Consider the following 13,771-nt stretch of genomic DNA (forward strand, 5'->3'; position numbering starts at 1 on the left):
AAGAAATTTTAACAGAAAAGATTAGAAATTTATATTAATTTATTTTCCACTATTAATAGTAGTTACTCTATCATTACGATCATTAGTCTAACACAGAAAAATGCATGGGAAAAGACATAAATGGTAAAGTTCAAAATGACTGAAAATTCTTGTGTTACATACATCTCCAAGCTGTATAAAGGAACACTATGTACATTTCAAATATGGCAAACAATTTCAAGCTGCTAGCTTGTTTCCTGTGAGAAAAGCTCCTCTAAATCTCATTTCAAACTCTTTGGAAGGATGTTTTCCCTTGTGGAACCATTACTCTAATCATGAAAAAAAGATTTAGGACCTTTACATGACATGATCTAAAGGAAGCCAAAAAAATTCCATTCTGCCAGCCAAGAAGAATGGAATGAGATGGCTTTTTGATCTGCTCACTGCTTCCCTTCACCCTACAAACAAGTAGTTATAGGTGGGACATACTAAATGAACAGCTGAGGGACAGGCTGCATTTGCACCAAGTAGTTCCAATCTTCCTAACAGCTGAATTACTCACTTGCCATGGAAAAAGAGAACGAATATTTATCAATAACAATTTAGAAAAAAATCAAAACCCCCAAATGACTCATCCAACCACCTTCCCCACAGGCCTTTATTATAAGACAAGCCAACACACACAACAAACCTGTGCTAACCTGTGCTACTGCAGTGTCATGGATAAAGGAGAAGAAGAAGATCTACTTCATTTTACAAATTTGACTAGGGTGATCCTCTAATGTTGTCATAGGCCTTGTACTACTTCTTATTTAAGAAATTGTTTCATAACCCAATCATGACTGTATAAACTCTCCACAGCAACTAAAAAACCCACAGATTTTGTTGAAACAATTGGCATTAAAAACAAAGCTGAATATTTTTCTATTTTTTCTCCTAATAAAGCTAAGAAGCTAGAAAGGAGAAACATTAGAACCAGAGCCAGATCTAAAAGAACTGTTGACCTCTCTCTGGACCACCACAGTGCTTCACAAGCCAATCTGGGAACATCTGATCTAGTCCATTATCCTGCCAATCAACCATTTGCTCCCCATAAAAGTATATTCTGTACCGAGCTCTTTTCTTTATGACTAATTCTGATGAAAGTTGATATTAACTTTCTTTAGATTTTTATGTCTGGAACCAATGCTACGGTTTGCCTTCATAGTAAGACCTCCAGCTGAAAAGTTCTCTTCTCATTAAATTACTTTTCTGCAGGGTACACAGTGTGAGGCTTGAGTTTATGTACCAAAAATAAGGCTACAAAAAATGGTGACTTAAGAATAAACAGAAGATGCCTGGGTACTAAGCTTTTGTTCTCATTTCATTCAGGAAACAAAAGGAAATAGTAGTGAAAGTAGGTGCAGGGCATCTAAATTCCACAGAAGAGTCTTGAATCCAGTACTTTTCTTCCTAATGCTCATCTGACATAGTACCCAGTGTCTATGTCTGTGGTAATATAACTTTAATAAATTTGAGATGATGACAGGTGAAGAGAGATACCTATAGCTCTCTTCCTTTGTAAGGTTTTTTTTTTCCAATGCATTCTGTCAAGAACCAGATAAAACTAGGAAACAGAAGCAATATAGAAAACTCAGAGATTATATTGTTTTTCTGCAGAACAGGCAAGAAAACAAAATAATACCATTGCCCCTTCAGGTTAGTCCTGTAACATTTTCCTTGTCAAAGCCTTTCAATTATTTAATCACTCCTGTATCACCATCAATGACATCAAGAACTTAAAAAAAGAAACTCAGTACTAGTCTAAACATTTTATGCTAGGCAACAAAATGAGTAATGACTTCACTCAAAAGATATGAAAAGAAAGACGAATAGAAATGGATTATTTACCCAAAACTTACACTGTACTCCAAGACCAGGAAATCTTTGCTAAATGTAACAACTTTCTCTAACTAGATCATCCGTTCGTGCAGTAAACCAAACATTATTTAAGCTGAATAATAATGATAATAATAATAATAGGTCATATTTGTTGGTTCCTAATGTGAAAAAAATATATTTGCCTCTTTCAAGTAACTGGAATTAGGACAGCAGTTGGGGGAATAGTTACGGAGTTGAGTGCTGTAGTTTTCCTTGTTCAAGCTATTCGAGTTGTGTTATCCCTGTGCTACGTTGCTGTTTAGCCCTAGCTCACACTTGGGATTAAAAATTATTGGTCAAATACAGCAGATAGATAACAGATAGATAGGTTTGGTGAGAAATGAAGACAGAACGTTTATTTAAAATGAATAATTATTTTTTCTGTAATTTTCTTTTTCCAATCCCCTTTCAAGAAGGCTCAGAACACTAAGAATTTTCATGATAAGGACATGGCATTTCCATGGGCTACCACTTGATAATTGTCTATGCAGTTGTATGTATGTTTTATAAATACACAGTACTGCATTCACTTTTAAGTCTCTAGCTGAAAAATGAAGCAAGATTTACACTAAAATCATCTTTCTTCAAAAAAAATCAGAAAGAAGAGGTAAAAAGCAAAAAAAGAAAAAGCTCTCAACCACCACCACAACCCTACCAAATATTGTAATAGCAAAATACGCTCAGAAACATTATGAAGTGACTATTTTTACACAACTTAAGATGATGATTAAGCAAATTATTACAGCTACCTGAAGTACAATAATGTATGTATGTGATTCTTCTAACAGAAGTTCAGTGCATAATCCCCACGCTCATACCTGTTCAATAGCCCTGATCTAGTCCTGAAGAATAAAAACTGCATGTATACCCAAGGAAGTTACATGAAAACAGAAAAGAAAGTCACATTACACTAGTATCTCATAATACAGCAAAGTTTGGCTCCTAAAAGTCTCTCTCTGTAACATGAATCCTGTCTGCACACGTCCTAATACACTCTTCACTAACAAAATTGCAGGCTAGTTTTCCAGACATTACGTGCCTCATACAGCAGACAAACAGTGAATGCAAAAAAAAAGAAAAAAAAAGGAAAAAGACAAAAAAAGGATAGAATTCACTTTCATAGATAATCTCATAAATGAGAACTGGACATCATATTTTTATTTATTTTTAAACAAAGTATATTTGGGGAAAGAGAATGTTTAGCATTTTTTTCGAGCCAGTAGTTTTTCCAGCTGTTTTTCTTATGTATTCTGGTACTTATTTTCCTCATAGTGGCAATAAGTAGAATGTAAATATGCATGACCATAAATGGATTTGCAAGGCACACTTGGACTATAGTAAGAGTGAGAACTTACTGTCTTGCTGATGTAATTTGTGCTGATATTCATACACTGGAGTCCTTCACTATTGCAGCAACCTCCACATCTGTAGATGGATACACACGGGGGTTTAAAGAAGGTGTTTGTAGTTGCTCCAAACTCTTTCCCCACATCCACACACACTTCACGTGGCATGCACTGAGTTTTTCTCCATTCAGTATCAATACCTGCCAAGTTATAGGGAATTTTGTTTGTTATAAAGCAGCTGTTTAAAAACAATACTCTCTTACAGTAAATCAATGGGAGGTTTTTCATGTTCAGAACCAGAATATGCATTGCAAGAGTCCCATGCTTTACTCAATGAAATGCACATTGTTCAGTGTTAACACCTAACTAATTTCTTCTTCACAGGATTGTGCCATGAAGCAGATGCAAAGTCACAGTGGAGCTCAGGGGCAGCTTAACAAGGTTGGACAGATCCACAGCACCCACAGCTGCAGATGTACTTGTCCTTTCTTTTTTTGCTTGGGGTGAGCCCCACCTTGAATGAAGCCTAGGGAAGTGTTGCACATCTCTGTAAATTAACGTGAATTAAGTTGAAAAGATATTTACGTCCGGATTATCCATGCAAATTTGGGCAAACATTTCACATATACAGCCTTTGCCAAATACAACCTTATGCTAAATAGCCATGAGAACTGCAGTTGTACAGTCCCTTTATTCTCTCATGGAGCCAGTTGTTGTTAATTCATAGAAAAGGGGCTCTGCAAATGTCTGTGATTTCCAATATCAAGTAAAAAATTATTGCTACAAATCCTGTGTTCCTTCGCCTGCTTAATTGTGAGCTAATTATATTTTTATTCAGGCCATGTGAAATATCAAGGGGCTATCAAAGTATTTATTACAAGTGGATTATTTCATCTCTTACAGCAATAATGTGTCAGAGAAGAAAACGTTATCAGCCATGATTTTGCAGAAAGTGAGCAAAATCAGTTCACTAAATTGAACTGTTAGTGCTCTCTTTGCTTTTTCCAAAATCTTTACAGCCTCTACAAGTTAGGATTTCTAATATCTAAAGACAAAAATTGTTATTGAGCTGATAAAGTAATCTATACCTTCCTGAGAATGAAGTACCAAAAGTACCTCTGTGGAGAAGTACTGTGTTTGAGGGTGGTTTATTGATGATAAGTAGCTTTAGCATATCTTTGACATAACTGACACACCTTTGGATTTTAATTTATCGCATATTACAACCTATTTTATATCTTGCACTTACTTTTCAGGATCTCTGCATTATAGTGTGCTGCAGCAAATTTCAGTGAATCATCTGATCTTGTGTCAGAGCTGGAGTGTTCCCTGTTGTGTTGCCAACCTCCTTTCCTCAACTGACATTTGAACATTTTCCAGTATTCTGGGTAAAGTACTGTCATGAGTTCATCCACACTGGACACAGATCGCAACTGCTCTTCCAGGTCTTTGCTTGCATGAGCCTGTCAAAGTAACATGCAAGATTAATTACTTTGTCTATTGCACAAGGTTTGCTGGAAAGTAGCCTGCAAAATAACTCATGTATTGTAAAGTAGAGTTTTGCTCAAAGGGGTCCTCATTACAACAACTACTTCAGTCTGTTGATGTCGACACAGCACTCTATCAATAAATACAGAAACCTTATCATACCTGTAGTTCAAAACATCCGTGTGAGAAAGGAGCTATGGAATTAATCATTACAAGTACAGTTTTCAGATTAAAAAAGCATTTTTTTTCCTGCTAAAATTCTGAATGCTTAAACTCATACTATTTAATATTTATCATCAATTTTTTGCCAATTTTCCAAAAGTCTCAGAAAATGAAAACACCCAGAAATACAAAATGATGAATGCAAAATTAGGAAAAAAAATAATAATTCATGTGATTTTGTATCATTTTAAGGAAACCCATGGTGAGGAATTTCTCATTATAAGTATTAATCCTTACGTTATTATGAGTCAAGGACTTTGGTACCTTTGAGAATCTGAACCGCTCACTCCTGCACTGCTAAGAGTTTCAGCTGAAATTCTTCAGGACTAAGGACAAGGTACAATAGCTTTAAACTAAAGGAGGGTAGGTTTAGGCTGGACATTTGGAAGAAACTCTTCACACTGAGAGTGGTGAGGCTCTGGAACAGATTGCCTAGAAAAGCTGTGGCTGCCCCATCCCTGGAGGTGTTGAATGTCAGTTGGATGGGGCTTTGAGCAACCTGAAGTATCTAGCGCAAGATGTCCCTGCCTTTGGCAGAGGGGTTGGAGACCTTAAAGCCTCTTCCAACCCAAACCATTCTACGATCGTATAAGCATTACGCTTGTTAATGTGCTATTTGAAAAGGATCCTCAAATCCAATAATTTCAATTTCTTATTTACTCACTTTTACACAAACTCATTGCAATGACATTTTCCTAAATGACTACAACTCAGATTTACATTCCAATTTCTCATTTGCTCCAGATTCCTACAAGATTCATCTGTGCCCTCAGTTGAAACAATACTTAGCACCAAGGGATTGCTGTGATTGCCGTGATTCCTTGCCCACCCTCACTCCCATGAACTGTTGACTTCCCAAAGAGAAGAGCAGTAAGCAGAAAGTATTAAAGAAACTTTAGTCACCTTCTCAGCCTTTGTGGCCCTTAGATGGCAGTATGAGACACGAAATATACAGGTACGCTCTATAAGTCTTGCTGCTGACTGACTTTATGTATATACTAGAAAACTATTGCTTTGTTGGTCCAAGAAACACAGTTTAAATAAAACTGTGCAAAAACATGCAAAACCAGAAATACAAAACTAGAAAATTTGAATTTCGAGATTATTTATCAAACTCCACTATTAAGAAAATAAAAGATTATCTCAACTAAGTAATTCTATCAGTTTTTCAGTGATGAAACACCCAATTAGCTTTCATTAGCTATCAAGTAAGTGCACCCAAGTAAAGTAACTAGTTCTGAACTAGCCCATCCAAACCAAAACCGCTTCTTGTCTCACAAACATCAAGAAGAGTACAAAATGACTCAGTGTAGCATTCGCTTCCTTCCCAGGTACCATATCCAGGAGAAATGCCTGGGTAAGACAGACTCAGAGAATTCATTCCCTTAAGTACAGATAGAGAAAATGAAGATTGCAAAGCTGCTTTACATGTCAAAGTGTTGTGGGTTAGAAAACAAGTTTTCACTCAAGCCTTACTAACCACAGTGTCATGACAAACCACTTCATCCTCAGAGATTTTCAGTCAAACTCTCAGCCTCAGAAACATCCAGCAAGAAGGATCTTGAGCATTGTTTTCAACAAGTTGGCACCACAGAGCATCTCGTGCTCCATCACTCCTGCTCTCCTTGCAGGATGTGTCATAGGTTCTCAACATGTGGGTCACAGACAAACCTCCCAAATGAACAAACAGCTACTTCAGCCTCTGTCTGCCTGCTTCCATCTCTCTCAAGATGTGAAAAGAGAATGGTGTGAGTAGCCTCATTCCTGCCTGGCTATTTCCTAAGAGCCCTTGAGTGGAAGTAGGTTGGTGAAACTATGTAGGACATGACAAGTGATGGGAATATGTGGCACGGGAGGTCACAGATAGGAGGTTCCTTGTATATCCTGCCACAAAGCTGGCTGCCAGTCCATTACATAAAGGGTGCAGAGAGGGAGACTCATCTAGCATCTAGTAGCTACATCCAGCAGATGGAGGGCTGACAGAGAACAGGAAAAGGAACTGGTACCTAATGTCCTCTAATGAATTCCTTAAAACTGTGAAACCATCCGTAGACAAAAGGTTGGTTATTGTTCTTTTGTTATCCAAGTTACAGGCCTAGATCATCAGAAAAATAAGTACTAAAATTCAAAATGGCTTGGTTGAAGCCATTGCATAGAGCAGAAAAGAGATCATACTTGCATGAAATAACTTGTGCTTATGAAATCCTCTCTGGTGAGGAAGTCAATTACATATATATATGTATACACACACACAAATACGTGTGCGTTACATATACACACACAAATATATATATTCCTCAAAAAGAAATATATACACATATATACATACACATATATACAGTATGCCAGCTCTATGATCTCTTCTTGGTATATTCACTGTAAGACTACAAAAGGCACATATTGTTTAACTGAGGCAAATTACTTTAATCTTTGTCAAACAACTCAGAAGAACATAAGCGTAAGAAGCTTGTAGAATGACTTGATCTTCGTACTACAGTCAAAATCTATTGTGGCCATGAACACCAAAATAAATCTTAAATTCTAGTTGATTAGAAGAGTGTGTACTATGTATAGTAAAAACACCTGGTCGTTTAGAACTGGGAAAAAGAGTTTCTAAATTTTTACAAATTGAATGCAACTGCTTTTGTAAACATAACAGTTGTCTGGCAACATTTCCTATTTTGTCCAAATTTTGTGTAATTTCAGAAAAAGTGCTGACTCTGTCCCTACTTGCTGTTCCAAATTACTTCCTCTTTCTTAAAATGTGAATAGGCATTTAATGTAGGACATGCTCAAAAAATTATTTTAAACCTCAAATGCAACGGAAATCTAGAATTCAACATCTACTTATAATATATGACAAGATATAGAGAAAGAAACAAGATAAAAAGTGCACTATGGAGGAGGTTTTTTTTTTTTTTTTAAGTAATCTCATGTGAGATCACAGTTACTGCCACCAAGCTTGTTATTCCCAAATATAATCTTGAATTAATAAACAAAGAATACTAAATAATTATTCTGTTGTCTGAAAGTAGCACGTCTTTCACAAGGGCAATTCTAATACTTTTAGGATCAATCATACTTACAAGCCAGATGTCAACAGCCCACTGATTTTCATGTGAAGCACTTCTAGTACACTCCACATTAAATCCTGGAACAATTGCTTAAATGTTTTACTGGAAAGACATTCTGTGTTCTGTGTCCAACACTGAGAAGGAAGCTGGAAATCAGTGGCTCCTTCTCTGTCCCGTGAGTTTTATTTCTTTTGCTCGTTGCAAGTCAGTTGAGAGGTTGTTTGTCTCCATTCCTTTCTCCTTTATTTTTCCTTCTCTTTCTCCTTTCCCTCTCCCTTTCTTTTCTCCTTTTCTTTTTCCATTCCTTTCCAAGAAGAATCACTGATGCCTGTCACTGTCCTTTAGTTGACATTTCTACTGTTTTATTATTTTATTTTATTTTTTCTTTTACATATGATCAATTTTTGTCCTGAGTGATTGCTTAAAAATACCCGAAGTTTGTATTTGGCTAATCTTTTGACTACACAGTCTCTACACGATGACAGACAATATCAAGTAAAACAACAATTTAAAAATACAGTTAATGGAGAACACAGTAAAGACAAGTTTGCTTCATTCCACTTCTTCCACATTATTTACTAATGATCAGGGAAAAATGGGAAATACATGTATAAACATAGTAAAGCTTCTTGATAAGATCTCTCATAAATTATTTAACTTTTATAATATAATTTATAACATTTTATTCTGACAAAGCATGCTTCACAATGTGTGTTTTCACTATGTGGAATGTCCAGTTGTGCATAAAATCACAGCTTAGAAAGAGAGAGGCAAGAGGCAAAGAAGGTTCCACAGCCATTAACAAAATCACCTCTCCGGTAGATTTTCCATGCATTACATTGGCTGTCTCTGACGTATCCAGTGTCTGCCTCTATTACTAATAACAAAGGGCAGAATACTTAATATCTGACAGAGCGCATGACACGTAATTGATGATGCAATGTGCTACAATAGTACTTTACACATTGGCTCCAATTACAGTTGTCAGCTCACTTCATTTTCAAGGATTTTGTTGACACATTTTAATAAGAAAATTCTGTCTATAAACTCCTCCATTCTAATATGTCTATATACTGTATTTATTGGCTGACTGAAATGCATTAAAAATCAAGCAGTTAAATTAGAATGTTGAAACAGACTCTGCAAGCAAATGGAAATATTGCTGAAGTACATATAAACATTTTACTTGCATAATACTTTACTGCTATTTTCATGTATTTCAGCATTATTTTTTTGCGAGTTCTTATCAGTAAAAAGAGAAAATATCTTAATTAGAGAAAATGTATCAGCGAGACTTAAGAATTAAAATCAACTAGTTTTTTTCTCCCTACAACCATCATAGAACGGCTTAGGTTGGAGGGAACCTTAAAGATCAAATACTTCCAATCTCACTGCCATGGGCAGGGTTGCCACCTGCTAGATCAGCCTGCCCAGATCCCCCCAACCTGGCCTTGAATATCTCCAGGGATGGGGCATCCACAGCTTCTCTGGGTAGCCAGTTCCAGTGCCTCATCACCCTCTGAGTAAAAAATTTAACCCTAACATCTAACCTAAACATATTCTCTGTTAGTTTAAAGCTTTTTCCCTGGTCATATCTCTATCAGATCGTGTTAAAAAAAAAAACAACAAAAAAAAACAGCCTCCCTCCTGCTCGTACGCTCCCTTCAAATACTGGAAGGCCATGATGAGGTCTCCCCAGAACTAGCCCTTCTCCAAGCTAAACAAGCCCAAATCCCTAAATCTTTCTTCATAGGAGAGATGCTCCAGCCCTTTGATAATCTTTGTGGCCTTCCTCTGGACCCGCTTCAACAGCTCTGCATCCCTCCTGTACTGGGAGCCCCAGGCCTGGACACTGTATTCCAGGTGGGGCTTCACAAGGGCAGAGTAGAGGGGCATACAATCACCTCCCTCTCCCTGCTGGCCACCTCTCTTGATGCAGCCCAGGATGCCATTTGCCTTCCAGGTCACAGGAGCACACTGCTGGTTCATGTCCAGCTTTTCACTCATCAGGACCCCCCAGTTCCCTCTCCGCAGGGCTGCTCTCAAGTTCTTCTCCCAATTCCTATTCATATCTGGGATTGCCTTGGCTCAAGTGCAACATCTTGTATCTGGCCTTGTCTAACCTCATTAGATTCTAATCTGTCTACATTCTGAGCATGTCCAGGTTCCTCTGGATGGCATCCCTCCCTTCTACTATGTCAACTGCACCACTCAGCTTGGTGTCATCAGCAAACTTGCTGAGGGTGCACTCAATTCTGCTGTCTCTGTCACTGATAAAAATGTTGAAGAGCACTGGTCCCAAGTTGGACCCCAGGGAACACCACTTGTCACCAGCCTCCACCATTGACAACAATCTTCTGGCTGCAACCATTCAAATTCCTTATCTACCGAATAGTCCAGCTTTCAAAATCCATATCTCTCCAATTTAGAGATGAGGATGCGGTGCGGGACCATGACAAAGGCCTTGCACAAGTCCAGGTAGATTACGTCAGTTTCTCTTCCTTTGTCTACTGATGCTGTTGCTCCATCAGAGAGGGCCAACAGATTGGTCATACATGATCTGCCCTTGGTGAAATCATGTGGCTGTTTTGGATCATGGCCTCGTCTCACATGTGCCTTAACGTATTTTCCAAAAGGATCTACTCCACAATTTTCCCAGACTTGAGGCTCACCAGCTTGTAGTTCCCTAGTTCTTCCTTTGTCCTTTTCTTGAATATGGGAGTGGTGTTTCCCTTAAACCATGCCAGGATAGACCTGATTTTGATCTCATATGCATAAATTTGGTCCTAGTAAAATTGAATGACTGTCCATTATTGCAAACTTCAATGTTTCCACTGCATAAAGTTAGGAAACAGTGCTTTGCTGAAATGAAATGGTAACATTGACCATATTTTTTAAAAAATTTCAGATTAAACTAGTAGTAAAACCAGTGCAGTTAATTTCAACTAAATCAGAACACCATGAGAACAGCAAAAGGATTAGAATCTGTCTCTGTTCCAAAAGAGCCGAAAAAATATACCAGACAAGAATGAAAGTATTAAAAAATAAATAGTAATTAGAAAATGGACAAAATTGAACTACATCATGCTTTAAATGGCCTTTATTCACTCTGGGATTTTAAGTGTCAATAGCAATATGAGGCAAAGAAAACAAAGAAAATAACATACAAACTGGGTAAGTAAGGAAAAAAATTATTTTGTGGAGTGATTTGAAAGACAGAATTATTAAGCAAAAAATTTATTAAACTAAAAATGTCCTAAAGCCAATAGGAAAAATTAAGACTACAGAATTTCACTTCTGTACTATAAATCACCTATTTTCTTTTGTCCAGAGCATTTTTGCGAGGATAAACTACTGGAAAATCATGTCAAGATTCTATTGTTTGATAGAATCTTCTGTTTATGAGTACAATAATTTTAAGTTTTTTTGTGAACAATTTCCCATAAATTGGAAATCCAATTTTTATCTGAATCAGCATTTATTTCATTTAGATATTCTTAGAAATTGCCTGAAAATAGTCTAAGACTGTAGATTAATACAAAGGCATTCATGTGAGGTCCTTCGGTCAACATTTCACTGTCAATGGGATTCTGAAACACGCTTCTTGGCTTATGCTTATGCCTCAAGCACCTGCATTCCTGAACAGATCTGAACGTTCCCTACAAAAATGCCAGTACTCTCATGTAATGGGAATTACTTTATGAAAATGTCTTTTTTTTTGTCTGAGTCTAATTTCCTCAGGAAGCAGACAGAAACCATCTCTCCCCTTTGTAGATCAACTTCCTGCTCTGTTGGATAGTTTTTTAGAAGCTTCTCTAAGGCGGCTGATTTTCCCAGGTTTTGGGGAGATTAAGACACTGCTGTAGGTGACATATTATCCGATACAATTAGAGATGGCAATGTGACAGTGCCATGACAGAAACCCATTATATCTAGAATTTTATTCTGAACACACAAGCTTGTGCATGTAGAAATGAGCAAGGAAAAGGCATTAAACACCACTCTTGACTCTGATAGAAAGTAACTTAGAGAGAGACGCTGGAAGCACAATAGCCAGACCCTGAATATCTGGCTTTTTTTTTTTTTTTTTTTTTTTTAAAAAAAAAGAAGTTTCACAACGAGATTATAGTAACAGAAAAGGTTGTGTTCTCACATACTTCTTTCAGCCTGTTCTTTCAAATTTGACTTGTTCCACAGCAGTCTTCAACTTTTGGTCAGCAAAACCCTACAGACTGTTTCTAGGAATACAGCAAGTCATAATTACAGAATAAATTACAAAAAATCATGCCTATTATCAATAGACTCAATTCAGTATTCAGGAGGTTGTGCTAGATGAGCATACAAACTGGAGGTCAAAGGCTGCACTTCAGTCATGGAAATTTGAGGGATAACCATTTGTTGTGCAAGTGCAGCTGCTCCTAGATTCCTTTTTTGGTTGAAAAATTCATACCAAAGCTTCAGCTGGCATTATGAATGAATTGAGAATCCATAAGGATCCGGATTGTTGCTGTGGAATGGTTTATATCACATTAAATCTTGGAGACACCAGGTAGTGCATTCTGTACGAAAAGAGATTTACATATTAATTTTCTTGGTGTTCGTTAGGTACAGTGAGCAGTGGTAACAAATAGTGAGGATCACTGGGACTAGGTACGTGATAGAAGAAAGGGGAAAATATATGGAAAACACTGTGATGATTACCATGTTAGTAAGGTGGCTAACAGACACTGCCATTCACCAGAAAGTAGATGGCTAGCAGAAAGAGAATGCCTGTGTTCCCTGCAACATAAACATTGCACTCTATCAGTTCAAATTATATAGATATAAACATTCATTTTGAAAAATCAAGACCCAAAAAAACCAACCAAAACAAACTTTAATAATGCTAACGAGAAAAGTGAACCATTAAAATCTAAAGAGAAAATTTAATTACTTAGAATTGAACTTTGAATAAAAACTCTGGTTATAAGATCTTATTCTCTTGAAAAATGCTAAAATGCCAGTTATAACTGATTTTTTATTTTACTGGTTTGAATATAGCTTTAAAAAAAATACCCTGCAACCTTTTGTTTTCTTTCCATCAGTCATACATATCTCATTAAAATCAATACACAAGAATAAACTACCATGACTTTAAGACATTGTTTATTTTCAGTCTTTCTGAACTTTCACTGGCATTATTATTACTTTTTTTTTTTTTTTTTAGTCAACAGCCATTAGCTTTGTCAGTAAAAGCAAACAAACGTAGAAATGTTTTTTGAAGAAAACTATTAACATTTTAGCACTGCAATTATCTGTCGTTGCTTCAGCAGATGTAACACTAGCAGTGGGAATTAAAAAGCCTTGAAAGACCAAGCAGAGAAGGACTAGCTTGAAAGGTAAAAGACAATCCCTTTATTTTAACCTTAGCTGTCCCACTCTGGCCATTCGCCATGTGAAGATAGCCTAGACCCCAGTAAGTTAGTGAGAGGTTAGAGTTCTGGCCATGTAGCAAGTGTTGGGCTTGAAAAAAGCAGTGGCTATAGATTTTTACATAATAATTTCTACTCCACAGATCAGTTTGGCATATGAAAAGGTTTTGCTAACAGCTGGAATAAGAAATTGTACTTCTTAAGAACATTTCCGAGTTATACTGAACACACATGGGACATTCTCACTGTGATGACAGTATTCAGTTTTAAATTCAATTATCTTGTTTATTCGTGAATTGTTAACAATGTGCTTGTTTATAGGACAGAAGGA

The 13,771-nt window shown here is 36.8% G+C and overlaps 1 protein-coding gene across 2 annotated transcripts in view; it reads right to left on the reverse strand.

The window, feature by feature from the left end:
• VEGFC (vascular endothelial growth factor C) overlaps positions 1-13,771 on the reverse strand; it is an 87,893-nt gene that overhangs the window by 13,411 nt on the left and 60,711 nt on the right. For both annotated transcript variants that reach the window (XM_021396195.1, XM_021396194.1), the window contains exons 2-3: positions 4,495-4,708; positions 3,255-3,445 (exon numbers count right to left, since the gene is read on the reverse strand). In XM_021396195.1, coding sequence (XP_021251870.1) covers positions 3,255-3,445; positions 4,495-4,708 — 405 coding nt within the window. The remainder of the gene's footprint in view (positions 1-3,254; positions 3,446-4,494; positions 4,709-13,771) is intronic.

This window comes from Numida meleagris, chromosome 4 (genome assembly GCF_002078875.1).
Source record: "Numida meleagris isolate 19003 breed g44 Domestic line chromosome 4, NumMel1.0, whole genome shotgun sequence".
In the NCBI taxonomy this organism is placed as follows: Eukaryota; Metazoa; Chordata; class Aves; order Galliformes; family Numididae; genus Numida; species Numida meleagris.